The sequence below is a fragment of the Rattus norvegicus genome, chromosome 3, assembly GCF_021556685.1.
Source record: "Rattus norvegicus strain SHRSP/BbbUtx chromosome 3, alternate assembly SHRSP_T2T, whole genome shotgun sequence".
NCBI lineage: Eukaryota > Metazoa > Chordata > Mammalia > Rodentia > Muridae > Rattus > Rattus norvegicus.
Genome location: NC_141536.1, coordinates 71017200 through 71035045, shown reverse-complemented (window position 1 = coordinate 71035045; position 17846 = coordinate 71017200). Strand labels below are relative to the sequence as shown.

General features: G+C 37.8%; 1 protein-coding gene across 2 annotated transcripts; it reads right to left on the bottom strand.

Annotated features, from left to right (window-relative positions):
- Positions 1–12087: 12087 nt before the first annotated feature.
- Positions 12088–17103, bottom strand: Or5t9b (olfactory receptor family 5 subfamily T member 9B). Of its 2 annotated transcripts, XM_087653688.1 has the most exons (3): positions 16840–17103; positions 14992–15043; positions 12088–13204 (listed from the first exon to the last, which is right to left on the bottom strand). In XM_087653688.1, the coding sequence occupies exon 3, from the start codon at positions 13141–13143 to the stop codon at positions 12088–12090; it is 1056 nt and encodes a 351-aa protein (XP_087509814.1). In that variant the 5' UTR covers positions 13144–13204; positions 14992–15043; positions 16840–17103.
- Positions 17104–17846: the final 743 nt, after the last annotated feature.

Below are 17846 nucleotides of genomic sequence, written 5' to 3'. Positions count from 1 at the left end.
CATAATGTTTATGATATTCTTGTGAATGTGATGTTTCCTTTCCTTCATTTATATTGTTCATTTGTAGATTTTGTCTTTTCATGATTTTAGAGAATCCATGGCTGTTCCATTCATGGATTTCAAAAGATTTAACTTTTATTTTTGACAGAGTGATACAAATTATATCGTATCTTAAAGACATAATCATCTATCTACAAGTTTATCTAAACTACTGGTAAACATTTCTTTTTTTTTCTTTTTTGTTTTCATTTATTGGAATTTTTTTTTTTATTATCTTGAGTATTTCTTATATACATTTCAAGTGTTATTCCCTTTCCCGGTTTCCGGGCAAACATCCCCCGCCCCCCTCCCCTTCCTTATGGGTGTTCCCCTCCCAACCCTCCCCCCATTGCCGCCCTCCCCCCATAGTCTAGTTCACTGGGGGTTCAGACTTAGCAGGACCAAGGGCTTCCCCTTCCACTGGTGCTCTTACTAGGATATTCATTGCTACCTATGGGGTCAGAGTCCAGGGTCAGTCCATGTATAGTATTTAGGTAGTGGCTTAGTCCCTGGAAGCTCTGGTTGCTTGACATTGTTGTACTTTTGGGGTCTCGAGCCCCTTCAAGCTCTTCCAGTTCTTTCTCTGATTCCTTCAACGGGGGACTTATTCCCAGTTCAGTGGTTTGCTGCTGGCATTCGCCTCTGTATTTGCTGTATTCTGGCTGTGTCTCTCAGGAGCGATCTACATCCGGCTCCTGTCGGTCTGTACTTCTTTGCTTCATCCATCTTGTCTAATTGGGTGGCTGTATATGTATGGGCCACATGTGGGGCAGGCTCTGAATGGGTGTTCCTTCCGTCTCTGTTTTAATCTTTGCCTCTCCCTTCCCTGCCAAGGGTATTCTTTTTCCTCATTTAAAGAAGGAGTGAAGCATTCACATTTTGATCATCCGTCTTGAGTTTCGTTTGTTCTAGGGATCTAGGGTAATTCAAGCATTTGGGCTAAAAGCCACTTATCAATGAGTGCATACCATGTATGTCTTTCTGTGATTGGGTTAGCTCACTCAGGATGATATTTTCCAGTTCCAACCATTTGCCTACGAATTTCATAAACTCGTTGTTTTTGATAGCTGAGTAATATTCCATTGTGTAGATGTACCACATTTTCTGTATCCATTCCACTGTTGAAGGGCATCTGGGTTCTTTCCATTTTCTGGCTATTATAAATAAGGCTGCGATGAACATAGTGGAGCACGTGTCTCTTTTATATGTTGAGGCAACTTTTGGGTATATGCCCAAGAGAGGTATAGCTGGATCCTCAGGCAGTTCAATGTCCAATTTTCTGAGGAACCTCCAGACAGATTTCCAGAATGGTTTTACCAGTCTGCAATCCCACCAACAATGGAGGAGTGTTCCTCTTTCTCCACATCCTCGCCAGCATCTGCTGTCACCTGAGTCTTTGATCTTAGCCATTCTCACTGGTGTGAGGTGAAATCTCAGGGTTGTTTTGATTTGCATTTCCCTTATGACTAAAGATGTTGAACATTTCTTTAGGTGTTTCTCAGCCATTCGGCATTCCTCAGCTGTGAATTCTTTGTTTAGCTCTGAACCCCATTTTTTAATAGGGTTATTTGTTTCCCTGCGGTCTAACTTCTTGATTTCTTTGTATATTTTGGATATAAGGCCTCTATCTGTTGTAGGATTGGTAAAGATCTTTTCCCAATCTGTTGGTTGCCGTTTTGTCCTAACCACCGTGTCCTTTGCCTTACAGAAGCTTTGCAGTTTTATGAGATCCCATTTGTCGATTCTTGATCTTAGAGCATAAGCCATTGGTGTTTTGTTCAGGAAATTCTTTCCAGTGCCCATGTGTTCCAGATGCTTCCCTAGTTTTTCATCTATTAGTATGAGTGTGTCTGGTTTGATGTGGAGGTCCTTGATCCACTTGGACTTAAGCTTTGTACAGGGTGATAAGCATGGATCGATCTGCATTCTTCTACATGTTGCCCTCCAGTTGAACCAGCACCATTTGCTGAAAATGCTATCTTTTTTCCATTGGATGGTTTTGGCTCCTTTGTCAAAAATCAAGTGACCATAGGTGTGTGGGTTCATTTCTGGGTCTTCAATTCTATTCCATTGGTCTATCTGTCTGTCTCTGTACCAATACCATGCAGTTTTTATAACTATTGCTCTGTAATACTGCTTGAGTTCAGGGATAGTGATTCCCCCTGAAGTCCTTTTATTGTTGAGGATAGTTTTAGCTATGCTGGGTTTTTTGTTATTCCAGATGAATTTGCAAATTGTTCTGTCTAACTCTTTGAAGAATTGGATTGGTATTTTGATGGGGATTGCATTGAATCTGTAGATTGCTTTTGGTAAAATGGCCATTTTTACTATATTAATCCTGCCAATCCATGAGCATGGGAGATCTTTCCATCTTCTGAGGTCTTCTTCAATTTCTTTCCTCAGTGTCTTGAAGTACTTATTGTACAGATCTTTTACTTGCTTGGTTAAAGTCACACCGAGGTACTTTATATTATTTGGGTCTATTATGAAGGGTGTCGTTTCCCTAATTTCTTTCTCGGCTTGTTTCTCTTTTGTATAGAGGAAGGCAACTGATTTATTTGAGTTAATTTTATACCCAGCCACTTTGCTGAAGTTGTTTATCAGCTTTAGTAGTTCTCTGGTGGAACTTTTGGGATCACTTAAATATACTATCATATCATCTGCAAATAGTGATATTTTGACTTCTTCTTTTCCGATCTGTATCCCCTTGACCTCCTTTTGTTGTCTGATTGCTCTGGCTAGAACTTCAAGAACTATATTGAATAAGTAGGGAGAGAGTGGGCAGCCTTGTCTAGTCCCTGATTGTAGTGGGATTGCTTCAAGTTTCTCTCCATTTAGTTTAATGTTAGCAACTGGTTTGCTGTATATGGCTTTTACTATGTTTAGGTATGGGCCTTGAATTCCTATTCTTTCCAGGACTTTTATCATGAAGGGGTGTTGAATTTTGTCAAATGCTTTCTCAGCATCTAATGAAATGATCATGTGGTTCTGTTCTTTCAGTTTGTTTATATGATGGATCACGTTGATGGTTTTCCGTTTATTAAACCATCCCTGCATGCCTGGGATGAAGCCTACTTGATCATGGTGGATGATTGTTTTGATGTGCTCTTGAATTCGGTTTGCCAGAATTTTATTGAGTATTTTTGTGTCGATATTCATAAGGGAAATTGGTCTGAAGTTCTCTTTCTTTGTTGTGTCTTTGTGTGGTTTAGGTATAAGAGTAATTGTGGCTTCGTAGAAGGAATTCGGTAGTGCTCCATCTGTTTCAATTTTGTGGAATAGTTTGGATAATATTGGTATGAGGTCTTCTATGAAGGTTTGATAGAATTCTGCACTAAACCCGTCTGGACCTGGGCTCTTTTTGGTTGGGAGACCTTTAATGACTGCTTCTATTTCCTTAGGAGTTATGGGGTTGTTTAACTGGTTAATCTGTTTCTGATTTAACTTCGATACCTGGTATCTGTCTAGGAAATTGTCCATTTCCTGAAGATTTTCAAGTTTTGTTGAATATAGGTTTTTATAGTAAGATCTAATGATTTTTTGAATTTCCTCTGAATCTGTAGTTATGTCTCCCTTTTCATTTCTGATTTTGTTAATTTGGACGCACTCTCTGTGTCCTCTCGTTAGTCTGGCTAAGGGTTTATCTATCTTGTTGATTTTCTCAATGAACCAACTTTTGGTTCTGTTGATTCTTTCTATGGTCCTTTTTGTTTCTACTTGGTTGATTTCAGCTCTGAGTTTGATTATTTCCTGCCTTCTACTCCTCCTGGGTGTATTTGCTTCTTTTTGTTCTAGAGCTTTTAGGTGGGCTGTCAAGCTGCTGACATATGCTCTTTCCTGTTTCTTTCTGCAGGCACTCAGCGCTATGAGTTTTCCTCTTAGCACAGCTTTCATTGTGTCCCATAAGTTTGGGTATGTTGTATCTTCATTTTCATTAAATTCTAAAAAGTTTTTAATTTCTTTCTTTATTTCTTCCTTGACCAGGTTATCATTGAGTAGAGCATTGTTCAATTTCCACGTATATGTGGGCATTCTTCCATTATTGTTATTGAAGACCAGTTTTAGGCCGTGGTGGTCCGATAGCACGCATGGGATTATTTCTATCTTTCTGTACCTGTTGAGGCCCGTTTTTTGACCAATTATATGGTCAATTTTGGAGAAAGTCCCATGAGGAGCTGAGAAGAAGGTATATCCTTTTGCTTTAGGATAGAATGTTCTATAAATATCCGTTAAGTCCATTTGGCTCATGACTTCTCTTAGTCTGTCGACATCACTGTTTAATTTCTGTTTCCATGATCTGTCCATTGATGAGAGTGGGGTGTTGAAATCTCCCACTATTATTGTGTGAGGTGCAATGTGTGTTTTGAGCTTTAGTAAGGTTTCTTTTACGTATGTAGGTGCCCTTGTATTTGGGGCATAGATATTTAGGATTGAGAGTTCATCTTGGTGGATTTTTCCTTTGATGAATATGAAGTGTCCTTCCTTATTTTTTTGATGACTTTTAGTTGGAAATTGATTTTATTTGATATTAGAATAGCTACTCCAGCTTGCTTCTTCTGACCATTTGCTTGGAAAGTTGTTTTCCAGCCTTTCACTCTGAGGTAGTGTCTGTCTTTGTCTCTGAGGTGTGTTTCCTGCAGGCAGCAGAATGCAGGGTCTCGTTGCGTATCCAGTTTGTTAATCTCTGTCTTTTTATTGGGGAGTTGAGGCCATTGATATTGAGAGATATTAAGGAATAGTGATTATTGCTTCCCGTTATATTCATATTTGGATGTGAGGTTATATTTGTGTGCTTTCATTCTCTTTGTTTTGTTGCCAAGACGATTAGTTTCTTGCTTCTTCTAGGGTATAGCTTGCCTCCTTATGTTGGGCTTTACCATTTATTATCCTTTGTAGTGCTGGATTTGTAGAAAGATATTGTGTAAATTTGGTTTTGTCATGGAATATCTTGGTTTCTCCATCAATGTTAATTGAGAGTTTTGCTGGATACAGTAACCTGGGCTGGCATTTGTGTTCTCTTAGGGTCTGTATGACATCAGTCCAGGATCTTCTGGCCATCATAGTTTCTGGCGAGAAGTCTGGTGTGATTCTGATAGGTCTGCCTTTATATGTTACTTTACCTTTTTCCCTTACTGCTTTTAATATTCTTTCTTTATTTTGTGCGTTTGGTGTTTTGACAATTATGTGACGGGAGGTGTTTCTTTTCTGGTCCAATCTATTTGGAGTTCTGTAGGCTTCTTGTATGTCTACGGGTATCTCTTTTTTTAGGTTAGGGAAGTTTTCTTCTATGATTTTGTTGAAGATATTTACTGGTCCTTTGAGCTGGGAGTCTTCACTCTCTTCTATACCTATTATCCTTAGGTTTGATCTTCTCATTGAGTCCTGGATTTCCTGTATGTTTTGGACCAGTAGCTTTTTCCGCTTTACATTATCTTTGACAGTTGAGTCAATGATTTCTATGGAATCTTCTGCTCCTGAGGTTCTCTCTTCCATCTCTTGTATTCTGTTGGTGAAGCTTGCATCTACAGCTCCTTGTCTCTTCTTTTGGTTTTCTATATCCAGGGTTGTTTCCATGTGTTCTTTCTTGATTGCTTCTATTTCCATTTTTAATTCCTTCAACTGTTTGATTGTGTTTTCCTGGAATTCTTTCAGGGATTTTTGTGTCTCCTCTCTATGGGCTTCTACTTGTTTATTTATGTTTTCCTGGAATTCTTTCATGGATTTTTGTGTCTCCTCTCTATGGGCTTCTACTTGTTTATTTATATTTTCCTGGAATTCTTTCATGGATTTTTGAGATTCTTTCAGGCATTTTTGCGATTCCTCTCTGTAGGCTTCTACTTGTTCTCTAAGGGAGTTCTTCACGTCTTTCTTGAAGTCCTCCAGCATCATGATCAAATATGATTTTGAAACTAGATCTTGCTTTTCTGGTGTGTTTGGATATTCCATGTTTGTTTTGATGGGAGAATTGGGCTCCGATGGTGCCATGTAGTCTTGGTTTCTGTTGCTTGGGTTCCTGCGCTTGCCTCTCGACATCAGATTATCTCTAGTGTTACTTTGTTCTGCTATTTCTGACAGTGGCTAGACTGTCCTATAAGCCTGTGTGTCAGGAGTGCTGTAGACCTGTTTTCCTCTCTTTCAGTCAGTTATGGGGAGAGAGTGTTCTGCTTTCCAGCGTGTAGTTTTTCCTCTCTACAGGTCTTCAGCTGTTCCTGTGGGCCTGTGTCTTGAGTTCACCAGGCAGCTTTCTTGCAGCAGAAAAGTTGGTCTTACCTGTGGTCCCGGGGCTCAAGTTCGCTCTTGGGGTGCTGCCCACGGGCTCTCTGCAGCGGCAGCAACCAGGAAGACCTGTGCTGCCCCTTCCGGGAGCTTCAGTGCACCAGGGTTCCAGATGGTCTTTGGCTTTTTCCTCTGGCGTCCGAGATGTGTGTGCAGAGAGCAGTCTCTTCTGGTTTCCCAGGCTTGTCTGCCTCTCTGAAGGTTCAGCTCTCCCTCCCACGGGATTTGGGTGCAGAGAACTGTTTATCCGGTCTGTTTCCTTCAGATTCTGGTGGTGTCTCAGGCAGGGGTCCTGCCGCTCCTGGGCCCTCCCCCACGGGAGCCCAGAGGCCTTATACAGTTTCCTCTTGGGCCAGGGATGTGGGCAGGGTTGAGCGGTGTTGGTGGTCTCTTCTGCTCTGCAGCCTCAGGAGTGCCCACCTGACCAGGCGGTTGGGTCTCTCTCTCACAGGGTCTGGGGACAGAGAGCTGCTGCGGGCTGGGATCCGTGGGTGTGGGACTTCCGGTAAACACAGAACGTGCCCGGTCCTAGAGGAATTCTGCTTCCCTGTGTCCCAAGCTCACCAGGCAGCTTTCTTGCAGCATAAAAGTTGGTCTTACCTGTGGTCCCGAGGCTCAAGTTCGCTCCTGGGGTGCTGCCCACGGGCTCTCTGCAGTGGCAGCAACCAGGAACCATATTATATTCTTGATGCTGGATTTTATTAATTTCTTCTCTGAATTCTTTGAAATATGCATATTTGTTTTTATAATGCATTGCCTTCTGTATCATCTAAGCTGACATTTTATGGGGATTTTATTTAAGAGGTGATTCATATTGTTTGTCTTTAGTAATTCATATTGTTTGTTTCAGGACTGAGATTCAGCTATCTTGTCATTGATTGTCAGAAGTGTTTCTCATTATAAAAATTTGGCCTTACCTTTATCCAGTGAGTGCTCAGACCTCAATTTCATTTTGCTTTTACTCGTTAGATTATGATGCTGCTAATCTAATTTGGTTACATCTTCAGACAGCTTAGTGATAATGTATGAATAAGGTGTGAGATGTGGTCCAAGGCCATCTAGGTCTGTGTGCATTTTACATAGTATTTCCTACATCAATTTTAAAATTCCAGGTCTGGGATTTGGAATTTAGCTAAGTGGTAGAGCACTTGCCTAGTAAGTACAAGGCCTGAGTTCAGTCCTCAGCTCTGGAAGAAAAAAGACAAAGCAAAGTTTCAGGTCTTTGATGGAATGGCGAAGCAATAACAAGTCCAACTAGGGAACCAACTCATAGGTAAACAACAATCCTTGTCACTATTAATGATACTCTGTTAGGTTTTCAGACAGGACTGTAGCATGGCTGCTCTCTGAGAGATTCCACTCAGCAGCTGATTTAGAAAGACACAGAGACCCACAACCAACCATTAGATGAAGCTTGGACACTCTTGTTGGAAGAGTTGGGGGGAAGACTGAGGGTCCTGAAGGAATAGGAACTTCTCAGGAAGTTGATTCCACACTTAACTAATCTGTACCCTTGGAGATCTCAGAAAACGAATAACCAATGAAAGAAAAAACACAGACTGGACCTAGGACTCACACACACATATGTAACAGATGTGCTTCTTGCTTCATGTGGGCCTGGAACAACTGAAGTTGCAACTATTCGAAAAGCTGCTGCCCATTTATGAGACATATTCTTCGGGCCGGGCTGTATTTTTGATCGCAGTGGAAGGTGTAGCTAGCCCTGCAGAGGCTTGATGTGGCATGGCTGGGGGATACATATGGGGCCTCCACCTTCTCATAGGAGAAGAGGATGGTATGGAGGAGGAACTGTGGAAAGGAGTGCCCCAGAAGAAGGGCACAGAGATCAGGGGGTAAAGTGAATAAATAAAATTAAATAAATAAAAAATCAGACACAGCAGAGAATAGCCTTGTTGGGGCATCAGTGGAAGGGGAAGCCCTTGGTTCTGCCAAGGTTCGACCCTCAGTGCAGGGGAATGTGGGGGGAAAGTAGGGGGATGTATATGGAGAATACCCGTATGGGGAAGGGGGAGGGGGAAAGGGATGTGGGGTCATGGAAAGGAAACCAGGAAGGGAACTAACATTTGAAATGTAAGTAAAGAAATATATCTAATAAAAATTTTTAAAAAATCAGGCATAGAATTCAGATTCTCAATAGATTCGGGGATGCATTTTATTAATGGTAAAATATGACGATTTAGTTTTGTCTAAGAGTACAGTTGTATGATCCTGAGGGCTTAAGAGTAGGAGATCTGGTCCAGCCCCTTACAGACTCTAACACTCAGCTGAGGTTTTCCTGCCTTTTCCCCTGGGTAGGGCTACAGAGATGGTCCCAGTGGCCTGAGAAGGAGATGGTCCTGTTGATTCCAAAGCTGCAATATCTTTATAACACAGAAAACTCAATCCAAAGCAATGATTAATTGCAATGGACATTTGCAAGAAAAGATTTTTGGGTAGAACTGTATACTGTGTTTCACACCAGGATACAGTATAACTGTCATGGTGAGATGTTTTGTTTATTTGCTTGTCTCCCTATGGGACAGGTAGCAAGGGCAGAGGGCCAATGTAGAGAGAAAGGGAGATGAGTAAGATTGCATATAATCAATAAAACCTTTCAAAATATAAAACAAAATACCAAAAAAGAAAAAAAATAGAGAAAGACAGTGAAAAATTTAGGTGTATTCAAATTATTCAAGTGTTTTAAAAAACATAATCTAAAGCACAGAGCAAGTCAAAATTGCTATAGTGAAATGGAACGGAGATGAAAATAAAGAACTCCGATTTCTTAATTTTAATGTATGGACTGGAACAAATAGCAAACCATAAAGACAAGCCATGCTATCAGTTGTTTTCTGGAATATTGACTTAAAAACCAAAAAGAAGATAACTGGAATTTTGATAAAAATAACCGTAAAAGTAATCTTTTATGTGTCAGATATAATTGTAGAATTATTGTCTCTGAGGCTTAATGCCTCCATCTGTTATTCTTGGCCTAATCCTGGAATCTTCTAGATGTTTTGAAACATAAGCTAGGCCTAGAATGTTTAGTGCCTCTGAGATTTACTGTTGAAAAAGCTCACCCTCTTTTGTTTTTCTGATCTCTGGCTGGCTGGTTCCCCTAAGTTCTCCTGGGTCAACTCCTTTCCAACATGGCTGATTCAATCTGCCTTCTCTTAGTCTCTTCTGAATTGATCTGCTTGACCTCATACTAACTTTGGTAACATTCTCTAAACTTCCAGATGCTTCTAATTCTCTGGCTTCCCTCTTCACCTGTATCTAGATTGTTCTTCCTCTGCAACCTGTTTCCATATACCTGTCTAGGTAAGACTACCTCCCATTTCTCTCTTTGTACTTCCGCAGAAGTAGCTTCTATTTACTCTCTCTTCTCATGAGTAGGACATATCCTATTTCATCAAATTTTCCCTGATTTGTCACTGGACCTGCCCCTCAAGTAGAAATAATTTTCAAGCATGAAGTTGCCTTTTCATAGTTTCATTTATTTACAATCCTGTTGTTTCCCAACTCAAGTTCCTCCTTCCCACATTTCCTCATCCCATTTATCCTCCCACGTGTTCCATCGCCAAGAGGACGCTACCCTCCATCAAACAGACTAAGAATGAGGAAATTATTATGAATTGTGTACAGAAATGGATAGAACTAGAAAATATCATCCTGAATGAGGTTACCCAGATCAAAAGGACATGCATGGTATATACTCATTGATGTGGATATTAGACTAAAAATACAGAATACCCAGGATACACCCACAGAATTTAAAAGCTTTAGCAAGAAGAAAGGCTGAATGAAAACGTCATTCACACTGAGTAGGGGAAAGGAAATAATCATGGTAGATAGACAAAGGGATCTGGTCAGGAAAGCAGAGGGGTAGCAAGTAAAGGAGAGTATGGTCAGGTATGATGTGGGGAGCCAGGAGAGAAGCCAAGAGGCCCAGAATATACAAAAGGAAATATGAATCCTCAGGAGGTGAAATGTGGGGAGACCCTCTAAAAGGTACCAGAAACATGTGAGATGAGAGACTCTCAGGACTAAGCGGGAGTGACCTTAGATAAAATGCCCCACAGTGGACAGAGGGAAATCAGAGTCCACCTCCAATAGAAAGACAGGGCGTCAAAAGGAGGGGTGGTGTTATCAACCCAGAGTCAAAATCTCTGACCCAGAATTGTTCTTATCTAAAAAATATTGCAGGCATTTCCTTCTACAAACTATGTTTACCTTCATCGTTTGAGATTAAAGATGGATATTAAGGGCATGTCTGTATTCCACTCAGAGGAGTTAAATATATTTGTCTTAAAGGCTAAGCAACATAACAACTAGAAACAGATTTTATCAGTAATAAGACTATCTCAAGGTTCAAAACATAATCAAATTTCCTGCAAAACGTCATACTGAGTTGGTGTTCTTTAGGAATGAATTTGCTAAAAATTTAAAATGCATAGTTATAAATAAAATCATTCTTTTTCTTATTCATCATTTCAATCCTTGATACTCATTATGCTTATTTATTTGAAAATAGACATATAAAAAATCCTTAATTAAAAAGTCACCGCAAAAAAGTTAAGGAAATGCATATTTTGTGATACTGCCATAAAATGCTAAACAAAGTAATTCTGGCATACTGGTAATAATCAAGTCTAATAAGATAAGGGCATTAATTTTATGTGTTTCTTTATTCCATACCTTAATATGAAAATAGTGGTGTTTTAGATTTAAATACATCTTATAAAATGATCACTTGTCTTCAATGTTGGCTAATGCCATGTTTTCATAAAATTAGATAACTGAAAGAAGGAGAACTAATGAATAACAATAGTTAAATGGTGACAGATTGTGTTGATCAGGTGGAAGTAAAAGCTTGAAGAGGTATATCTAATACAAAATGACTTTGAAAAAAACACACAGATGGAATTTCACTGTTACTGATTCTTTCTAAAATATTCCATATTATTTATTATATCCTATATATATATATATTTATATATTGAATCAGTGTGCTTGCTTTAGTTCCATGTGGATTTATTCCTATTTCATTTATTTTATGAGACACTGGAATTTATAACTTTGAATAATGAATTTATGGTGGCTTACATTCAACCACGCAGGAGGCAAAGGTAAGCATATCTCTGTGAGTTTGAGGATAGCCTCCTATGAAAAGTGATTTTTAGAACAGTCGGAGATATATATATATATATATATATATATATATATATATATATATATATATCCTGTCTCTACAAACAAATACTGCAAAAAGAGAAGAAGAAAGAAAGAAAGAAAGAAAGAAAGAAAGAAAGATGAAAAAGTTAAAGAAAAAGAGAAAAAGTCTATGGCTTAAGGTGAACATGTCTAAAACTACCTTAGGTGATTAGTTTGTTAAAAGTATGTCACAAGAAATTAAGCGATTGCATTATAACCAGGGAAGAGGGGAACTCGAACATGACATATAAATTTACATTGAATGAGGAGGACTTACTATAACCAATATGATGACAACATTCCAAATAATGACTCTTAATGTCATGAATGCTTTTGAAAATTCAAATAAGTTACTGATAAAATCATATCAATAGTATTTTTAATAAACTTGTGCTTGAATTTACCCATGGCTATGTAAGTGATCGTGCTCATTGCTATTTTTGCAGACAGGAATTAAGATACTATTAATACATTAACTGTAACATTTAGGAACATGTGTACTACCAAAACTCGAGAGTACTTTTTTTGTAAAATGCAGATTTACAACAGACATTATTCCTAGTGTTGTTCGAATTTAAAATGAACTTTATTCATTAACAAATTTCTCTCAAAAATCTTTTTCATTGCCTCTTTCACATCTTTGTTTCTCAGACTGTAGATGATGGGATTTAGCATTGGAATCACAATACTATAAAATATGGACACAATCATGTCATATTCCAAGGCATAGTTTGAACTAGGTCTCATGTACATGAAAAGTATTGTCCCATGATAAATTGACACTCCTGTAAGGTGAGAACCACATGTAGAAAAGATCTTTCTCCTCCCTTCAGCAGAACGCATCTTAAGAATTGCAAAGAGTATGAAACTGTAAGAAACCAGGACAATCAGGATGGTGATAATTTCGATGGAACCCACACAATAGAAGAGCAGAAGTTGGTTTATATTGGTGTTTGAACAAGAAATAGCCAGCAATGGAGGAATATCACAGAAGACATGCCTAATTTCATTGGATGCACAGAAAGAAAGGCTAAAGGTAGCCACTGTGTGTATAGTAGCATGCATAATTCCACCTGAATAACAAGCTATGATGAGAGGTATATAGACAGTAGGTGACATTTTCACTGCATAGAGAAGTGGGTTGTAGATAGCTACATAGCGGTCATAAGCCATTGCTGCCAACAGGAAACATTCTGTGGTTCCAAATGTAACTAAGAGAAACAACTCTGTCACACAACCAGGGTATGAGATAGATTTATCTTTTGAAAGAAAATTGACCAACATCTTTGGAGTGACAACTGTGGAATAACAGGCATCTAGAAATGATAGAACACTTAAAAAATAGTACATGGGATTGTGAAGGCGGGAATCTCCAATGACTAGCAAAACAAGTCCCAAGTTGCCTATAAGAGTAAAAAGATAGATCACAAAAAACAAAATAAATAACAAGGCTTGCATGTCAGCATCACCGGTGAAACCTGTTAATATAAACATGGTGATGTCTGTCACATTTTTCATTGGAAATCTTTGTACACTGTAACCTAGTGGATGCCTCGACATCTCTGACTCATATACCACATAAAAACAGTGCTTTATGAGAACTGTGTCCACCATCACATCTGTGGTCTTGTGTTTTAGAAAGTCTTAATGAACACTTTCTCTTTGGTGGCTGCAGCTGTAATAAAGAAGTTGAGAAGAATTAGATGCATTATTGGGCTAAAAATAATTTTACAATGTCTATCTTTACATTTTCACTGTGATTTTTCATATTTAGAATCAACAAATTTAATCTTGACAGTGCTCATTATTCTGTTAATTTACTCAACTTTTTTGGTACTCATGACTGTCAACATGAAGATATATCATACGTTATAGATAGGATCTGTCTAATAAGTTCCCTCAGTATCTAAGTCATTTTTAGATAGTGAGATCATTAGAGTTTAAGGAAAATTGCGTGGGATTCAATTAGTGAATGTGAGATAGTGGACCATGGAATGATTTTTTTCTTAGATATTAAACTCATTCAGGACTGCCTTTCTTATGAGGGTTTCTAATTTTATTAACTCATGATGAACTATAACAAACAGAAAAAAATCAGAAAGGGTAAGATGAGCCTTTTGAAAATGAAAAATAAAATTAAAGAAAGAAAATCCCTTTTGAAATGTGTTTTAGTTCTTACTTTTCTTTCTTGAAATGAACATTGTAGCGTAACTTGATTTTTTTAACATTTGTTGTTTTTATATTGAATCACCACTAAGTCTCATTAACTCCTGACATGCACACAGAAGTACATACCTGACTAATTTTTTAAGGTAGCTAAGTTTTATAAGAAAGTTCAATAAAAAGGAATGATTCTATATTGAATTCATAACATTTAGAAATAAAGTCAAATTTTGTTGACATCACTTAATAAGAACGAAGCATCCAGAAAGCATAAAACAGTTTTTGGTTTGTAGTTTTAAAATATTTATGCATTTCATTTTTTCCTAATTGAAATATAATATTTAATTTAACTTCTTATAATCTTGTTTTTCTTGTGGAAGTAAAAACAGATTTCTAATCAACAAATATGTGTTAAATATAAGACACAATAATTCTCCATAAGAGACATATGCTTCAGTTGTACTATACAATTTCTTAAGTAAAATTATAACCTCAAATTACATATAAAATTAGTTGATATGTACTTCCTTGGGAAACACCATCTCTCTTGTTTGCAGAGTGCAAATAGACAGCTGTTAAAACATAAATATACATAATATAATATAATATAATATATATATGTATATATATATCTGCATAGAATAACAATTTCTAAAAAAGATGTCATGAAGTTGAAGGGTAGCTAAGATGGATATATGGGAGAGGAAAAAGAAACAATGTAATTATAGTATAATCTCAAAAATAAAATAATACAATAGAATTTTAAAAAATAAAGAAAACTTGCATGTTAAAGCATATAGTATAATGTAAAATTCAGAGTTTCTAAATATTTTATATATGATAGATTTTTCTCTTACCATTGAAATGATTGTTTCAGTCAAATAGGCAAGCTGTGAAAATTGTGTATCTTTCTCTTACCCCGGCCCTTTAAATGTTTTTGATATATATAGGATGCTCCAGGGAGAGAACATATTGATTCTCTCAGGATAGAAAAATACTCAGGAGATTTAGATTTTTCTATAACAAGCAAACAAATAATTTGCAAGTGAATATGATACAAAGAGATTGGCTCCAAATCATTTCTCAGTGAAAGAAGTATATATACAGAGGACCAAGAAACGAATGTTACAGAAAACAGTTATAACTCCAATACTAAATATGTACTTAGAAAATATACCTGAAATTCTTCTGTTGAAAATATAAACACATTATCCAAATATTCTACAGAAATAATATATTAAGATCTTAGAAAAATCACAGGATTACTAAATTAAATATACTTTCAAAAACCAAGCTTACTTAAAAATAAATGTCATAACTCCCAAAAGTATGTAAGATTGATTTCTTCTTACTAAAAAGGAAATGGTAGAGGTTACATAGGAATGGTTACAATTAAAATGTGTAATCATGAGTATGTAATATAACATATTTATTTAGAATAGTCATTTAATAGTAATTTACTATACATAATATATAGTAATATTTACTATACATAATAAACTGTATAATAATACACATGTATTATAATTTTAAATATTTTTCTTTGCTTACCTCAGAATGCAACATTTTAATAGGTAGAAATATAACTCTTATAAACATTTTAAATTTAATATATATTTTATATATATTATATATTATAAATATTATCAAAAATGGGGACATCAAACAAAATCATCATAATCATTGCAGAAAAATGTCTGATAAAGAACTATCATTAAAATCAGAATCAGGAATGTTAGATGATCTTCCTGTACTCATCTTCCCTATTGTCTGAATCAACTGGGTCACACCCAGTGACCCTGAGCTCCCTGTTATCCCCTGCTAACCTCCACTTTCCTACCACCTCTCAGCCTACCTTCATCAGACTCACAGAACTAGACACGAACTGGCCACGTATCCCATCAAAGTCCTGCCACACCCTAATCCTTGAAATTAGGCCCTTTCCCAATATCTTCTATAACAGGAACATCCATGAAATATAGCCCTGCAGACATAAATGCTTATATTCTCAAAAAGGAAATACAGGGAAACACAGGCAAAAACATAGAATCCCATAAAGAGGAAAAAAGTCAATCCCTTAAAGTTACAGCAAAACACAATTAAACACAAAATGGAGTTGAACAGTCTGAGACCTAAATCTGGGAATAGGAAAAATAAAGATATCATGAATGGAGGTAACCTTGGATGTGGAAAACATAGGAAAAATTTAAAAAACAGGAGTTACGGATGCAAAAATCACCAACAGAATACAAGAGATAGAAGAGAACCTCAGTAGTAGAAGGTAGCATAGAAGATATCAGTGGTCAAATAAAATGAAAAGTGCAAAAAATATCCGGGAAATTTGGGACACTATGAGAAGACCAAATATAAGAATATTAGAAACAAAAGAGAGTGAAGGATCTTAGTAGAATTGGCAAGAAAATATCCTCAACTAAATCATAGAAGAAAACTTCCCTACCTAAAGAAAGAGATAGGCAGAAATGGATAAGAAGCATACACAACAACAGATTTCAGCACACTCGATAGCTGTAGAACAAACAAAAAAAAAAAAAAGAAACACACACACACACACACTCATGAACAATAGATAGCAGGAATTAATCAAACTCAGGCCAGAAGGCAACCGATTAGAAATAAATAGAATTATACAAACAATCAGTAGAACCAAGAGCTGGTTCTTTAAGAAAATCAAGAACAGGGTATTGACAGGTACTGGATTCAGTTCGGTGTCATTTTATTTTGGCTGGTGCCTGTGGCGTAGCTGTGTTTATCTGTGTGCCCAAGGGCCTCATGCCCTCTACAAACAGTTATGAACACCGCTTGTTTTTAGAGCTCTTTGCTTCTGGCTTAAATAAGCTTAATAAAATAGCCAGGGGCCATGGGAGACAGAGCTCACCGCCAGAACAGGTGGGCACTACTGAGACTGCAGAGTGGAAGAGACCACCAACACTGCCCACCCCTGCCCACGTCCCTGGCCCAAGAGGAAACTGTATATGGCCTCTGGGTACCCTTGGATAAGGGCACAGGAGCAGCAAGTCCGCTGCATCTGAGACAAGGCTGGAACATGAAGGGACCAACCAGATAAACAGTTCTCTGCACCCAAATCCCATGGGAGGGAGAGCTAAACCTTCAGAGAGGCAGACACACCTGGGAAACCAGAAGAGACTACACTCTGCCCACATCTCTGACTTCAAAGGAAAACACCAAACACCATCTGGAACCCTGGTGCACAGCATCTCCCGGAAAGGGCTGCGCAGATCTTCCTGGTTGCTGAACCCGTGGAGAGCTCATAAGCAACACCCCACGAGAAAACTTGAGCCTCAGGACCACAGGTAAGACAAACCTTCCTGCTCCAAACGACCTGCCTGGTGAATTCAAGACACAGGCCCACAGGAACAGCTGAAGACCTGTAGAGAGGAAAAACTACACGCCCGAAAGCAGAACACTCTGTTCCCATAACTGGCTGAAAGAAAACAGGAAAACAGGTCTACAGCACTCCTGACACACAGGCTTATAGGACAGTCTAGCCACTGTCAGAAATAGCAGAACAAAGTAACACTAGAAATAATCTGAGGGCGAAAGGCAAGCACAGGAACCCAAGCAACCGAAATCAAGACTACATGGCATCGTTGGAGCCCAATTCTCCCACCAAAGCAAACACGGAATATTCAAACACACCAGAAAAGCAAGATCTAGATTTAAAATCATATTTGATCATGATGCTGGAGGACTTCAAGAAAGACATAAAGAACTCCCTTAGAGAAACACAGGAAAATATAAATAAATAAGTAGAAGCCTACAGAGAGGAATCACAAAAATCCCTGATAGAATTCCAGGAAAACATAAATAAACAAGTAGAAGCCCATAGAGAGGAATCACAAAAATCACTGAAAGAATTCCAGGAAAACACAATCAAACAATTGAAGGAATTAAAAATGGAAATAGAAGCAATCAAGAATGAACACATGGAAACAACCCTGGATATAGAGAACAAAAGGAAGAGACAAGGAGTCATAGATACAAGTATCACCAACAGAATACAAGAGATAGAAGAGAGAATCTCAGGTGCAGAAGATTCCATAGAAATCATCGACACAACTGTTAAAGATAATGTAAAGCTGAAAAAGCTAATGGTCCAAAACATACAGGAAATC